This window comes from Hypanus sabinus, chromosome 11, assembly GCF_030144855.1.
Source record: "Hypanus sabinus isolate sHypSab1 chromosome 11, sHypSab1.hap1, whole genome shotgun sequence".
Lineage (NCBI taxonomy): Eukaryota > Metazoa > Chordata > Chondrichthyes > Myliobatiformes > Dasyatidae > Hypanus > Hypanus sabinus.
The window spans coordinates 77625767-77642854 of NC_082716.1; the positions used below are offsets into that span (position 1 = coordinate 77625767).

Here is a 17088-nt window from a genome sequence, read left to right on the forward strand (position 1 = left end):
AAAAATTATCAATCAATTCATTGAACTGTACTTAAGTACAACAGGAGGAAGGTTCTTCCAACTGAAGTCGGCACGTGGAGCAACACAAGCTAGCCCCAACCCAATTCCTTTGTGATTATAAAACATTGTAACTTTCTCTTGTCAATTTCAGCACCACGGTCAGTTCATCTGGACTGAGAACTTTGCCTTATCAAAACGAACACGCGCATACAAACACAAGGGCGCGCGCGCACACACACACTCACACACAAACTAAATGTAACCACGATCGGATGTACAATGGAATGACCTCTGTAAACAGCCAAGCAAGATCCCGTGATACACAACTGAACCAAGATTTCATTCCTTTCCTCTAAAAAGTGCATAACTTACATATCAAAATAATTAAAATCCAACCTTGTTCATTTGTTGCTGCTGGATGAAATAGGAGATGTATAAAAAAATTAGGTCCTTCTAAGATTTCTTGAAGAGCTGCAGCCTGCATTATTATTTCGGAGGTATGACAACTAGAGGTAGACCACGTTTAGGTCTCCACATTAAAACCTGGGCATCGTTTGCATTGGGCTTTACCAAGGCATTTGGAGGTATGGGCTCCATCCTAGCTAATATCCGAGGCTGTTCCTGCTGTGTCCTTCCGACAAGCTTAGCACGGTATCCTAATGGGTTTGTGGGGTCAACCTCTATGTCAACACGCATTCTCCATTTGATTGTCTGAAGTATAATCTTTTCTTTGCTGACCGTGTTCATGGCTACCAGCCAAGTGGTAAAACTTTGGTCTCTTTTAATCCTGGTTAGTTGTGACACATTGCTTTCACTCACAGGTACCGCCCATGTCACACTTGGGTAAAAATTATCATTCATACTGACTGAGAACCGGGACACCCTGTTTATAGGGCCAACCAGTGTCACTGTTTCTGTCGTATTGCCGTACCATGGATAGCTCACTCCATCAGAATCACTGATAGCTTTAACCCTTCCTTCTCGAAGGTCAGGAAGTTCCCAGCTGGACCTGGATAAAGATAAGTTTAAGTGAGCGTTATTTGTAAGCAAGAGGCATTCACTCAACAAGAATTTTCTCAGACCAATGTAATAGACCAAATGTAAAGTCAACATTTCAAATAATATAAACAGTCTAAATATAATTGGTTATTATGGTAGAAAGTTTGGATGTTGCAGGACTGAATTCAGTGGACAATTGCTTTTACTGGAATAATGAGATGGAATTCAAAGAAGAGTTATATTTAGACTGAGGGTAAGATGTGGATCATCGAGATCCACTGCCAGAGGTATGTTGATTCTTCACTATCAATTAATTTCCAATAGATGGTTGGAAACTAGGAGAATCCAGGCATATAGGTATAAGGTCATAAAGCAGAGCTGAAGAAGGTCAATGATATCTTGTCAAATGGCTGGGAAGCCTTGAAACGTGGCCTTCAACTGTGGGAAATAAACAGTTGATGTTTCAGGTGAAACCTTTCATCAAGAGCCTTGGTCTGAAACTTTACTCCAATCCATGGATGCCACCTGACCTGTTGAGTTTCTCAAGTATTTTGTGTGTGTTGCTCAAGATTTCCAACATCAGCGGAATCACTTGTGTTTACATTTTAACTATAATAATCCTGTCAAGTGATCATACTGATTCATACAGATTAATTCAGTTAAAACTGAGAAAAGGCAATTGATTAATTAACAGAAAGTGTTGGAAGTATCTGTGGACAGAAAAAAAGAAGAATTAACACATGAGGTCAGTGACCATCTTCAAAGCGCTTTCAATCTGAAATAGTAACTGTTTTTTCTCTGCAGATACTAGTAGACCTACTGAGTTTTCCCAACATTTGTCTATCAGATAATAGCTTTCCAGATATTATTGCCTACACGTTGTTGCAGTTAGGGAATCCAATTCTGTTTGTTTCTTGATCAGAATTCTCAATTTTACTTTTAAAAATGCTGAGTAGCAAGGCAAATTTTTTAATAACAATACCACTGACAGATGAAAAATGTATAATTTAGTATCTTGTCCATCAATAAATATTATTTGCAGCAGTCCTTGTTCTACTCCATGAAGAAGATAATTTGAATGCAAATATAAATTAATTCCACCAGTCACCTGTCGCATCTAAACTGCCTAAGGAATTTTCATCATATTTTCCCAGCTCTGTACTCTTTTTCAGCTCAGAAACCTTCCTGAATACCTGTGAGCTCCAATTATTGCTTCTAGGATATCCTTTACTTCCTTTTAACCCATGCTGAATGCTCTACTTTCCTCTATCTGGATGGTTAACTGTCTATCTGGACAGTTTGTTACCCAGACATCTCCACCATTCCCCACTTTTTTTCTTTAAGAGACTCTGTACACTCTGCCCCTTGACCCACTGGGCATTTTCCACATTGCCTCCTCCCTTGGCTTTATGTTCATTTGGGTATTTTTATAGTTCTGTAAAGTGTCTTGAAACTCGTTAAGGATGTTAACTGAAAATTGTTGTGGTAGCAATGTAGCTCACTGTAGGCTATAGTTTGAAAATGACCTTACTTTGGTGTATCAACCATATAAAAATTGCAACTTTAATTATAGTGGAATAAATGAGTTTGTCAGGTCTCATCATATTAGTATTTCATCAGCAAGAATATTCCAAATAATATTTTTAGAGAAACAAACAGAAACATGCAAATATAATCAGATTCTGCTTTGTTTAAACCAAAATTATATGAGAGAAATGCCAATAGTTAAAAAATGTGTCAATGATGGATTCAATGTCAACTTTCTGTAATGCATCTACCTTGAAGAACAAAGGAAACAGATGCATGAAAAAATCACTACTTGCAAATGCCTCTACAAATCACACAAGTATTGACTTGATCATCAATGGATCCAAAATTTGGAACCAGCAACAATAGTATTGTTGAATACCAGCAACAATGTGGGAGTATTTCTTTTATACAGACTGCAGTGATTCAAGATGGTGATTAAGTCTTTTCAAGCAAAGCCCACCTGAAGCAAATGGATGATGACTGAAGCTCTTAACCATCATCTGGACAAGGGGTTCCCAACCTGGGGTCCACTGACCCTTTGCTTAATTGCACTGATCCAAGGCATAAAAAAGGGTTGGAAATCCCTGATCTAGATCAAAAAACATTGCACACTATCTGATAGACTCATCCCTTTCCTGTATTGACCAAGAAACAGTTTGCAGTTTACAAGTAAAATTGCAAAATTACTGTCATAAAAATACAAACTTAAACCATACTAAGATTTGCATAAAGTATGTTTAGGAATCAAAATAAATATTATATTTTTAGAATATTTAAGATTTTGAAGCAAAGTGCCCTTGCGAAAATATTTGAAATGACATCACTATTCAAATAAATATATTTGATAGGATCATTTCGTACAGCAAACTAGCCCACAGGAGTTTCAGTTTTAACATATCTAATTATCTTAACCAGCCAGTTTCAGCTATAGTAAATGTAAGGCCATAAAAGCACTCTGTAGTTACCAATTGTTGCATTACATTAACAGCTGGGATGTGAAGCAGAGCAAATGTGGAAAATGGAGCAGTATTTTCTGGTATGGTTTAGCTGCCTTGACTGAGAACAGGCAATTCTGAAGCTATATTACTGGCAGTATTTACTCTGCTTAAATCTGTGCTAATAAGCAATGCCAAACTGAAGATTGTACTATTCAACAGTGTTAGCATGTTCCCTAAGTCACACTCCCAATGATAATAATTTATAAAGATTCTTTAAGGTAGGAACACTTCCTATATCATTTCAAAGGAGAACATTAAACAAAAATTGGCACCAAGTCATATTGGAAGACATTAAAGCAACTAAATGCTGGATGACCAATGGTTTCTAGGTGCACTTTAAAGGTGAAGATTGAGAAAGGGAGTTTTAGAATGAATTTCCAGAACTTAAGAACTTGTAGTTCAAACCACAAGCATCATTGGTGAAGAACCTACATGTATAGAAGTTCAAAATATATAGATTTATAAGAGTCATACAACTGTCTAAAATTATCAAACGTATTGGGGTGGTTTCAGTAGCAGATGCTAAATGTGTCACTTAATCAGAAATCCTAGCAAAATGTATGTATCTGACCATTGTAAACTTTGTAAAAGTGAAAAGAATGGTACAGATGATTAGAAAACATGTTTTCAAAGAAAGATATGAGAGCATATAAGACTATACAGTCACTCTGTAAGGAAGGCAAATTGTAGGAGTATTGTATAATTTTTGACTTCTCAATAGAGATGTTCCTCAGACTGCAGCATATTTGAGGATTTGATTTCTAAGAACAGTAGTCTCTGATTGTAAACAGCACTGTTTTATAGTCATGAATTTTAATAGATATTGGAAATCACATGGACCATGAGCAGAAATGCTAACTCCTGCACTCAAATTTCTGCAGTTAGCTCCAACTGGGTCTTAGTCATGATACTGGGCAGATGGGCATGTGGAGAGAAGAAGTTGCAGTAATACAATTGGGAAACATGACTGAGAAGGAAAGCTCTAAAATATGGCATATATTCATGGAGCTGAATTAACATAAGACATATGAGAAGGTGATAGGAGAGAAGTAAATTCCAATCAGTTCTGTCTCACATGGGTAACTCTAAAAATGGTAGACGCCACCAGATTATTGCAACATACAGCAGCTAGTCACCTCTCTCGAAAAAGGAAGGTAACTTATTCTCTAGGAAAATCCCCCATTCACATTAGAACAATAACATATCATTTCCTCATCACTGCAGTTAATGCACAGCACAGAAAGACATATTAAAGCCTGGAGAAAAAATACTGGAATATAAATTGTGCCTTACAAATTAAGTATATAGAGTTACAACATTAGACTGCTATCCGGTTTACCAGCTCTTTTAAGTATAAAGAAATGACAGCATTTCCCCAATTTGACGTAATAACTGTGGAAGACTCTTTGGCAGTAGAAAATAAGTATACATCCACTGAATACAGTAATTGCAAGCTTCTCCTTCTCTCCCCACTTCAATGTATTATTGACTTTAAGAGAAAATGACCAGGTAGATATTAACATATTAAGTCAACTATCAGCAATAAAGTGGAAGGAAAAAATGGTTGCATGCTGTTTGAGCTTTGAAGTACGTCACAATAATAGCATAATATCCTGACTATACTTTTTTATGCTGCAGACCAAGAAGGGGATTTAACACAGATTTTGCTACAATAAACATAACTGAACACATAAGGTTCAGTATGATAAATACCTATTTGGAATAGTTAAATTATAACAGAAGCTCTCCTATGCTGTCTTTTCATGACTTGAATCAATGCAAGAAATAGAACAATTCACAAATTTAGGTACTTTGGATGCAATTAAATTTCTCCATATTCTGTTTCTTCAATATGACACTTTATTTGATTAAAGGTGCTTTTTATTGATTCAGTGAAAACATTTTCATGGGACCTTTCAACTTGACTTCCATTTCCTCTCTGATAAAAACCGTAAGTTAAACAAAAACACGAACAAGCCTTAACTCCAATAAACGTTTGAATAAATCACTGTGCAATAAAAACTGGCGTCTTGATATAGTGAGATTGCTCCTTGGAGCATCTGATTTGTGGAGATTTTGATTGGGTAGTCAGATGAAGGATTTCCATCTGTCTGGTGTGAAAGCCAATGGTAATGATGTATCTGCGAACAAATCTCTGTTGTACAAGAGGTGAAATATGCTGACACTGATACTAAAATGTTTTGCCACTTCATATGTCACTTTAGTATTTGGTCCTTCCTGGAAGATTCATGGGTGGTAGAAGTGGCAAAGGCGAGAGGAAAGGGGTATAATGACACCAACTGGACTGCTAATCTCCATGGCATGGTAGCATGTTAAAGTGAGATTTGTTGTACAGGATCTGACTTGGGTCCTTATTCATTCATTTAACATTATCCCACTGATGAGCCAACCTTAGACACCAGCAATAAACTGTGTCACCCAGCATCCTCATGCCTACTGCTCTCCAGCTGGATATTTTCACTTTTCAAAATTGACAGCACTGGCCAAATAAGACCCTAAGACCATAGGACACGGGTTCAGAATTAGGCTCTTCAGCCCATCGAATCGCGGCTGATTTATTTTCCTTTTCAACCCTATTTTTCTGCCTTCTCTGCATTGTTATGATGGTGATTCAGGACACTGGAGAGACATTGAAGCTGCTGATATGAGGGTCTTCATTGACCAAATGTTTAATTTAAGCAAATGCTTTCTGACATTGAATGAATGATGCCAACTCTTACTAAGGCTCTGTCAATTCTTCTTTGTAATTGCATTAGGTGGCTGTAGAATATTTTATTGGCACTAATAGCCAGGAGAAGATTTCACTTGTGAATGGCAGGGAAGCATGTGAAAGGGATTCATGTATTCGTTGAATCAGATTTGATATCATGACATATGTTGTGAAATTTGTCATTTTGCAGTAGCAGTGCACTGCAATATATAATAATAACTATAATTTAGAATAAACATATATGAGGAAAACATAGTTTGGTAGTGTTCATTAGTTCATTGTCAATTCAGAAATCTAATTGCAGATTCAAAGAAGCTGATCCTGAAATATTGGGTGTGTGTCTTCAGGCTCCTGTATCTCCTCCTTGATGGTAGCAATGTGAAGAGGGAATGTCCTGGGTGATGGGAGCCCATAAAGATGGATGCTCTTTTGAAGGTGTCCTCGATGCTGGGGAGGCTAAGGTCCATGATGGAACTGGCATGATGGAGCTTTTTCTGATCCTGTGCATTGGCTTCTCCAAACTGATATAACCAGTTAGAATGCTCTCCATTGTACATCTGCTGAAATTTGCAAGAGCATTGGTGACATGCCAATTCTCCTGAAGCCCCTAATGAAATTTAGTTTCTGTCTAGACTTCTTTGTAATTGCATCAAAACATTGGGACCAGCATAGATCTTCAGAGATGTTGACACCCAGGAACTTGAAGCTGTTCACCTATTCCACTTCAGTTTTTGGAGCGTATTCATTAGACCTGAGGATACAATCATGTTGAATGCTGAGCTGTAGTCAATAAACAGCAGCCTAAGAGCCAGATAGATTGCATCTGCTGTAGACCTACTGTGGAAATAAGCTAATTGCAGCAGTCCTTGCTTAAGCAGGAGTTTATTCCAGCCATGACCAAGCTCTTAAAGCACTTCATCACCACAGATGAGTGCCACATGGGTGATAATCATTGACGCAACTCACCCTGCTCTTCTTAAGCACTGGTACGATTGTTGCTCTTTTGAAGTATGTGGGAATCTCCAACTGCCGCAGTGTCCTTAAACACTGCCACCAGATGGTTGGCACAGGTTTTCAGACCCCTACCAGGTATACCATCAGGGCCTGGTGCCTTGGAAGGGTTCTCCCATTTGAAAGTTGCTCTGACCTTGGCCTCCGACACAGAGCTCACGAGGTCACCAGATGCAGCAGAGATTCTCACAGGTGTAGTTTTAGTCTCCATTTCAACTCAGGCATATTGAGCTCATCAGGCAGTGAATCATCACAGCCATAGGTTTCACTTCGTAGGAAGTAATGGCCTGCAAACCCTGCCAGAGATGACATGCATCAAAATCCATCTCTATCCCCAATTGAATTGTTTTCTCACCCTTAAAATACTCTTCCACCCAGGCTTCTGGTATAGTCCTGGTTCACTGGTCTTGAATGCCACAATCTAGTCTTCAGAAGACTCTTTATCTCCTCAAACATCTTATGGCTTTTGGTTTGGGTATGTCCGGAACGTTCTCCAAGGCACACACTCATTCATACAGGTGACAGGGACACGGTACTCTCAAAAAAGTAAAACAGTGCATGGTTAACATTGCAGCTGCACCTGCCTCACTGTAGGAAGCACATAGCTCAGGGTGAAGACATTGATGTTTAGCATTGATTAACTTATTTCCATTGAAGAAGTCTAATGCACCAAATGGTTTGTTGGTTGTTTCCTGCATATTGATTCTTGATCCTGAAATAGCGATCTACCAATCCTGAACTATCAGTTATTTTTTATCTCTTATGTTTCCAATGTAGAAGACCAATTGAATATTATAATACCCCTATACATTCAGAGAGGAGAACAAAGAAACAGACTTGAACTAAACTGTAACATACTGTGGGATGGATTTGTTAACTGAGTTTTCCCCTTCCATACAAAATTGCCTCTAGCTATTCTCAATCCATGTAAATAGAAAGTTAAATCCCATGGGATGTCCACCCTTCCTTAAGAGGTAACTACAGAAACACACGTGGTAACAGACTGGTTATTACTAGACTTCAAACTGTAATGACATACTCTATACAATTTGCAAAAAAAGACACAAACATCCAGTTGAATGCCAGAATTACAAGAAGTTAATTAAATCTTTCAATCATTGGAAGGGGTTCATAAAGTTGTAGTTTTAGGATGTTGCAGGGAAGTGAGGTGGTGAGGGAAGGGATGCTACCTACCAGACAAATGCTGGGAAACAAAAATGAGGAGGTGATAATGAGTTCATTTATTAAGGATATTATCCAATTTGTACATCAAATATCTTACATTTTACTATTTAAAGTTAATTGCTGCCCATTCTTCTGTATCTTTGTAAGCTTCTCCAGCTTTATAAACTCTCCAGGAATATTCATCCTCAGTTTCCCATAACCCTAGCTTTCATCCTCTTGACTCTCCTTCAGCTTTCTTGGACAAAATTCAATATCCAATCCCCAGACTTTCCTGCCTCTCCCTTGTTCAAAATATCTATTCATGTGGCCAGGTAACCAGCTTGATAAAGGCTCCAATGATTCCCAGGTGACGGGCTTGCTTCCTTAAAAATCTCTCTATATATACATCATGATGGCACAATGATTAAGGTCTTACTGGACTAAGACCTTAGATTATTGGTAGAGAAATATGCTGAAATCCCCACATCAAAGCTGTGGAATTTATTTTAAATAAATTTGGAATTAAAGATAAACACCCTGGAAACAAATCAACTTCACCTTGATGTATGTATGTTGATCTACATCCCTACCTGCTGAATGTGTGATCCCATGCCCACCAATGTGGCTGACTCATAAATGCCTCGTCAGACTATTAGAGATGTACATTAAATGCCAGATACCATGAACAAAAAACAAGCTGTTGACAGCTGTAATTTATTAACATTTGGGCCACTGAAGTAAATTGATCCAGTTGGTTGATCTCAGCAACCATGCAATTAAGCATCTTTCATTTTCAGCTTTGTTTGATTCACTTTGTTGCTGAGAACAGATAGGTGCTTGGTAAGCATAAAGATGTGAAGGACAACACTTTAAGGAATCTTCCTCACAAGGACAATATGATGACATAAAATAATAGCAATCTATCTATATCATATAACTGTCTCTGCTATGTGAAGCACTTGGAATTATTCCATGTTATGAGCCTGTCTGAACTCTTGCTTATCATCCAGTTCCAAGTGGGATTTTCAGCACAAGATTCACTCATTAAAATCCCCTTTTCCCTATACACTCTCCAGATCTGCCCATACTTGATTATTTTCAGTAGGGAACTCTGCCAATATAGCTTGGTGACGCTATCTTTAAAGATATTTGCATGTAAAAGACATGAAACACCGCGTTCTAATAAAAAGAGCGCAAACTCTCTAAAGGGGCTTCTTTCCTTCAAATGTGTAATTTAGGGTGACGCTGGGCAAAATTAAAGTATAGTTAATAGATCTGAGTTTGAAATAGCAATTTTATAGGGTCCTGGGAGCATGGTGTAGTTGGTGAAAAGTTTTTTTTTAAAAAAGCAGAATACCTCAGACATATGTAGTTATTACCCGGTTAGGTATAAAGACAGAATTTTCAAGCTCCAGTTTTACTGTCTGTTTCTAAGCAGACACAACCCGCGTTTCCAGTGTCTAACAAGCGAAATTCAGTGGAAACCTAGCACAAGTTATTTGCAGAGTGAAGGGCTGGCGTTTCGTCACGATAAAAGAAACTGCAGAAGTTCGTCATACAATTTCCTAGAGTTTAAGTATAAAGATTTGATTTTATACCCATCTTAGGTGATTAATGATCAGTCGATCATTCCCGGCTTAAGTTTAATTTGAATCTCTGGAACTGATTTGAAATTATGAGAGGTTATTAATAAATCTATTTAAATATGCACATTGTCTTGTTTATTTAAACATAATCCTGATAGTTTGCGTGGTAGACGCTAATCCAATTGCATTAACCGCCTCTCAAGGCTGACTCCATTCCCTAGAAAGAAACGTGGGCAGGTGAGCAATGTTTAGTCTGAATGTGTCAGTCTGCACGGAAATTAACCGCTTAGTTGCACCAAGCGACACACAATAACACTTCTGTCACTACATGTAAACATAGATGCATTAGATACGCATTTCGCGGCAAGAAAATAAATAACAGGGACGATGTATCTGCCCTGCTGGACGAAATTAATGCGAACCCGGCATAGTAAACCACATTTTCACTATTCCCGCATCATGCTGTCGAAGAATTACACACGGTCCGCAGTAAATTAAGCTTGTTAAATCTATAACGCCTATCCACCACAGCCGTATTGAACAATTACCACAACAGCCGCGCAAGTTTACTTAAATAAAATGAAGTAATACGTAAATTCTGTACACTAAAATCAATTTACCGGCGGCGGTGTTTTCTGTTTTGAAACGGTCATTTTGCGACCCCACTGTGCCTCTTATGATGGTAACACGGCACATTGCAGAACTGAACGGCGGTGCATTTCATATACTATACCATGTTAAATTCCCTTACATTCCGAGGTCGCTGTAAGTGTTGAAAAATTCCATTTGGTTGCAAGCTTGAATCCATCCAACCACCCATGTTTCATTCCTAGGGATGGGAGGCATCACCACCCGAGCGGACGCCTTGAAGTATGGTGTCTTGTACCGTAAAACAATAGGGGAATTTTCTTCTATTATAGTTGGGCACTGATCAATCGTTGCAGAAACGTCATACACCACAATATTCTCTCGCCGTATTCTTGATTTACAAGTTATACTCTGAATGCAGCCCATCGTTCCAGGGTTAAACTATATGAAGAGATTTATATATAGTTTATAAAAAGCAAAAGGTCGGGGAAATAGTGGCTGGGTAATATTCAGCACTGGCACGAGTCGATCTTGCCGGACGCGGTAATTTAGACACTGTCGTTTGTCTTCGGATTTGATTTTCTGTTTGAATTCGTCACTCGTTCCAGGCTAGTCTCTTTTTAAAATTTTTTCCTCCTCCTTATTGTCATGTCACAAACGGCAGGAAGCAGGAGGAAGACGAGGCAGCATATTGGCAAAAAGATAAGAGGAACGAGAGGATATGCTGGCTTTCCGTTGAAATATAGTAGCACTGGGAGCAGAGGAAGCGGACTGTGGCCACCGGTTCCAGCATAGTCTGCATTTGTTTTTGAGCCACATGGAACAACGCGGTCTTTCTCCTGTCTTCATAGGTAGCGGCTAAGAAACTCTGGGGTCCAGACCTTCGTTGAAACAGAAATGAATCGATCGCCAGACATCAGAAATATAAACCCACTCTTTTCTTTTTCTTGCAATTATGCACGGCCGATATACCCGGCTGCTGGAAGCTCCTTTCATTGTCTGCTCTTACCGCACGCTGTCCATTGCCGTGTTGCCGAAGATGAACGCGATCAGTTGCGAAAATAAATGCTTTTTTTTTGTTTTGCTTCTCCTGGGACTCAATAGGCTGGTGATCCCAGTAAAGCAGGGATCAAGAGAATGGTTTCCCACTGGATCAGGATTCCCTGGGATTACGCTATAGAGCGGCGCCCCCTTATGCACGGCCAGTTCCTCGTTTGCGTTAGGAAAGAATCGCATCGTTCCTGTATAATCAAATCGGTAATTATATGTTGCTCCGATATTCATATGCTAAATTAAACTTTTCCAGCCATTGGTTTAATTGCAACGGATTGCTGTTTTCTGCCGGCTTGACCGATAAGTAAAAACGGTTGCATTTGGTCCAAAATAACCATAGGACGCGAATTTATTTAAATGCATGCTCTCACGCACCTCCATGGCAGAGATAAAACAACTGTATTTATCTGGGAGGAAATGCACGTTGGATAAGAAATAAATGGGCAAACTCCGATCTGATGATAGGTCTGCCTATACCGTTAACCGTTCTGATGACACCTCTATATTTCCAGCATATACTCTACATTATATACTGCTGGAAATACACCCTCCTGATGAAATAATCTGCACAACACCCGGAATAATTTGCCATTAGCTCACCATTTTTTTTGTAAATTCCACAAAAAATCAACAAATATCCAATTCAAATTCATGAAATGCTGTAATATTTAACAGGTCTGGCAGAAAATATGAAGGAACAAACATATTTAGCCTTTCAGTATGATAATGTTAAGTCTTCCTTTCTCCAAAGATGCTCCTCTGCCTTTTGAGTATTTTCAAGTTTTACTTCAGATTTTTATAACCCCAATTTTTTTTCCTGTTTTGCTTTTCTGAACGTTTGTAAACAAAATGAATAATGGGTGCATAAACTTTTTGACTGGTAATAAAATCAGGACCATTTATCACTGCCTCTTGTGGCTTTGTGTTTTAGATATTCCTAGCCATATTACACCTGTAAAAACGTTTGATGACTTTTATCCACCAAAAAAAAGATTGAATCTTCTTTCAGATGTCAATTGTGGCTCAGTGCTAACCTTCAGGCCTCTGAATTAGAAAGGTGTGTGCTTCGACTACTATTTAAAAGACAATCTAAGCTGATGTCGCAGTACCTGGAGAGATGAGATCACTAATGGAGGCCCTAGAAGATCCTGTTGACAATACTGAAAGAACAGCAGGATGACCCTTGGCTAATGTGTATCTCTGAACCAAAATCAATGGTGTGTATAAATTCAATGTGCTACATTTGCTGTATTACAATATGAATTAAATAATGCGTTATTGAGTCCCGTATAACATTTTGGTTATGTTGGCAGCATCAGGAGCTACCCATCCGCTACTTTATGTTTCTTCTGCTCCTCAGTGTTTCCACTCTAGCCCCATCAGTCATCTCAAACCCTGTAAAACTGGATTAGGAGCAAGCCATTCTCTTTCCCCGGGGGTTGCCTATGAAGGAAGGAAGGTTCAGTAAAATAAAAGCTGTAATCCTAACTTAATGTCCTTAAATACCTCAGGTTAGCAAAAATCTCTCATTTCAGATTTATTGCTGTTAATTAAGTTAGCAATTGCTGCTTTTCAGGGAGGAGAACTCCATACTTTACCCAGTCTGTACATGAAGTATTTCCTAATTTGTCGTTTAAGTGGCCTGACTCTGATATTATCATCATGAGGACTAAAGGACTAATAGTGGAACACAATTCAAATATATTATAAATTCCTTTAGAAATCCTAACAGCATTAAAAAATTTTCAATACAGTAGCCATAGTACAAAGAATGCTGGTTTATTTAACCTAAACATTGGGCCCCAAATAAAGTTCTGATGAATATGGTTTGCACTTGTTCCAAGGATAATGTGCAACTTCTTAGCTGCAGTGATGGGAAATGTGTACAGTACTTCAGATATAGTATAAACTAATGGCTGTACAGCTTTTTATACTTCAGACTTCTTGTTATAATGGCATTCATTCTGTTAACCTTTTTAATTATCTTTTGTACCTGGCTGTCACATTTTAGTAATTTTTCTACACCAGTATTACATCTTTTGAACCATTGCTATTCCTAACTTTTTAACATTTAAGTAATACTGTATATGGATCAATAATTCCTTATTCAAATTTTGTGATCTTGTGCAGTACCTGCATTGAAGTCTTTATCTGCTACACTCAAGCTGTTTCTCTTTAAAAGTTTATCTTCCTGTCTAACCACCGACTCTGCTCATAATCTTTGGCAAACTTGTTCGCTTGGTCAGACAGTAAGTAGGGAAGGGAATAAACATTTGACATTTCAGGCTGAGAAAATCTCAGCCTGAAACATTGATGGTTTATTCATTTCCATAGATGTTGCCTGACCTGTTGAGTTCCTCCAGTCTTTGGACTTGTTGCTCTGGATTTCCAGCATCTGCAGAATCTCATGTGTTTATATATTGCTCTCTATAGTGCAGTCCAAGTATTTAATAAATGTAATGAATACTTGTCCGTGCTCTATATATGAAAAGAATGTACTTATGGGAGGACACATTTAGCATCTTCCTTCCAATTTAAGTATATAACCATTATCCAACTTCTTTGTGTTTCTTCATGTGGATCAATAATTTGCTTTGAATTCTATGTGTTATCTTTAGTTAATGATATTATATATGGAATATTTTCAAATGACTTATTTATGCTCATATAAACTACATCCACTTGTATTTCCATGGAAATCTCTCTCTTTTAATGCTTCCTCAAAGTAAAAGCAATTAGGCAATATCAATCCTTAACAAATTTATATTGTCTTTGTCTGTAATTCCTACATCAGCTGTTCCTTTGCACGATATTGTAAATTTCAATAATTGTCCACCATACACTAGATATCAGCCAGTTTATTATTTTCTTCTTCTCTCTCACAGATTTCAAAAGATGATTGTAATGGTATAATAATCTATTTGAACTTTTACACTCTGAGAGGACTATTCCTAAAGCTAGGGATTCTAAAAATAGTGGGGCAGGTATTTGTAACTTATTACCCATTGATATGCTGGGAAATGAATGGTGCTACCTAAATGCATATCACTGTGAAGCCCAAATCCTTGTAGGTCTGGTGCTGCAGTATAATGTATGATTTTGCTATAGTAATCACCTACAAGTCTGATGCTTTGTGCATAACAAGCAGTGCTGTATTGTCATTATTAATACATGGGTGCATGTTGCAGCAGCTCATGTGTTATATGTGTGTTTTTGCAGTCCATTCAGAACCAATCCATACAGATCAGCTTTTGGTGCATTGAAAATTGATTAATGCATATTTGCTGCTGCAGGTCAATCGTTGGTAATAAATGCATGTCAGCAGTTCTTTCATGGTTGTTACATACACTCAGTGGCCACTTTACTAGGTGTCTCCTGTACCTACTAAGGTGACTGTATTTTCATGGTCTTCTGCTGCTGTAGCCCATCCACTCAAGGTTCGACGTGTTGCGTGTTCAGAGATGCTGTTATGCACACCACTGTTGTAATGCATGGTTATTTGAGGTACTGTCACCTTCCTATCAACCTGAACCAGTCCTACAATTCTCCTCTGACCTCTCTCGCTATTAAGGTGTTTTCACCCAAAGAACTACTGCTCAATAGATGCTTTTATGTTTTTCTCACCATCCTCTGTAAACACTAAAGACTGGTGTAAGGAGCTCAGCAGTTTCTGCGAAATTCAAACCACCCCATTTGGTACCAACAATTATTCCATGGTCAAAGTCACTTGAATCACTATTTTCCCCATTCTGATGTTTGGTCTGAACAACAACTGAACCTCTGTCCACATACTTTTATGCATTGGGTTGCTGCCATATGATTAGATATTTGTATTAATGAACAGATGTACAGGTGTAACTAATAAAGTGGCCACTGAGTGTACAGCTGTAGTTGCAATTTATTCAATGGCAGTAAATGCAGCCCTCTTACCAAACTAATTCAGTGCTATCACAGACAGTTGTAACTGACATTTATTCAACACCACCACTGCAAGATCTTGTCAATCATTTGGCCATTTGGAGAAACCAGTGTCACAATATCCTCCCCAAGCCAACATCAACAATAAAGAGGCTTCAGACATTCACTTAACAGGCAAGTAGAGGGGAGGGAGCTGGTTTTCTGAAGGACAAAAAAAGTCTAAGGACCTCGCCAAAGTCCCCATGTAAAAAGATCTAACTTCACCACCTTCTTGTCCTAACCCACACAAGATGCAAAGAATATCTGGGAAGACACTGAGCATCTTCAAGTCTTTATCAACACACGGGGGTCATTCCAAACAGCAGAAGGAACACACAACGTTCCAAATAAATCACCATTGAGATCCATCAAGCACCACTTGCCCCATGTGTTCCGGAGCCTGCAATTCCCATTTCAAATACAAATGAACCCACAGAGCAAAGTAGAAGCAAGTCATCGTTGAGTACTTATGAGAAGTTATTGAAAACCATCAAGTACTGTACATCTCTGCAGCTATTGATTTAATGTTGATAATGTGCATCTCCATGGTTGCAGGTTAAACAAAGCTAATAAGTGCAATTGTAGCTGCAGTTAATTCATTGCAAACATGGCAGCTTCATAGCTGCAATTCACTCAATGCCATGTAGCTCCATTAAGAACATAAGTAATGCAAGACAGAGTAATCCTTCAATCCTTTGTAATTAAATAGTATCACAGCTGTCAGTGCCACTTTCCTATATTAACCTTTTAGCTCTTGATTCCCTTAATGCCAAACTCTTTCAGTCTACATCTTGAGCATATTTATGGAGTGAGCCTCCGCAGCCCTTTTAGGTAGAGAATTTAAAAAGATTCACCAGAAGAATTTCTTGTCAAATGCCATTCCTGAATTGCAGTCTGGTAAATGTGCAAACAGGAGAAAATCTGCAGATGCTGGAAATCCAAGCAACACAAACAAAACACTGGAGGAACTCAGCAGGCCAGACAGCATCTGTGAAGGGTCTCGGCCTGAAACGTTGACTGTACTCTTTTCCATAGATGCTGCCTGGCTTGCTGAGTTCCTCCAGTATTTTGTGTGTGTTGCCTGGTAAATGTGCAGTCCTGTTGCCACAGCTCATCAAGCTCAGTTAATAGGTGTTATTCATTGCCAATGTAGCATCACATTAGCTGCACTTTATATGTTGTTATAAAACCAGAAGGTATAGCTCTGATTCTGCAATACATTAAATTCCATTACTTGCAAATATCGTTTAGTTTATCCCTTGTCAATATGTGTAAACATAGTGGCAATAGATTCTAAGCAATTTAAGCTGCTGTTTATTTAACACCAACATCTCTGCCTATGAGGCTACAATTTATTCCAGGCCATTAGGTGCAGTAGCTGCTGCAGTACATTCAGTTCCATAACACGCCAGCATATCTGTATTTCAATCAATGGCAAGGCATGCAGCTTATATGTGAATTACACTCAAGC

General features: G+C 38.4%; 1 protein-coding gene across 4 annotated transcripts in view; it reads right to left on the reverse strand.

Annotated features, from left to right (window-relative positions):
* Window positions 1–359: 359 nt before the first annotated feature.
* fam78bb (family with sequence similarity 78 member Bb) overlaps window positions 360–17088 on the reverse strand; it is a 59813-nt gene continuing 43084 nt past the window's right edge. For 2 of the 4 annotated variants that reach the window (XM_059984781.1, XM_059984779.1), the window contains exon 3: window positions 360–1009. In XM_059984781.1, coding sequence (XP_059840764.1) covers window positions 487–861 — 375 coding nt within the window. In that variant the 5' untranslated portion in view covers window positions 862–1009 and the 3' untranslated portion in view covers window positions 360–486. Of the gene's footprint in view, window positions 1010–10639; window positions 10738–10770; window positions 11166–17088 lie in introns of those variants that run through there. The other 2 variants (XM_059984778.1, XM_059984782.1) reach the window with 2 other exon arrangements.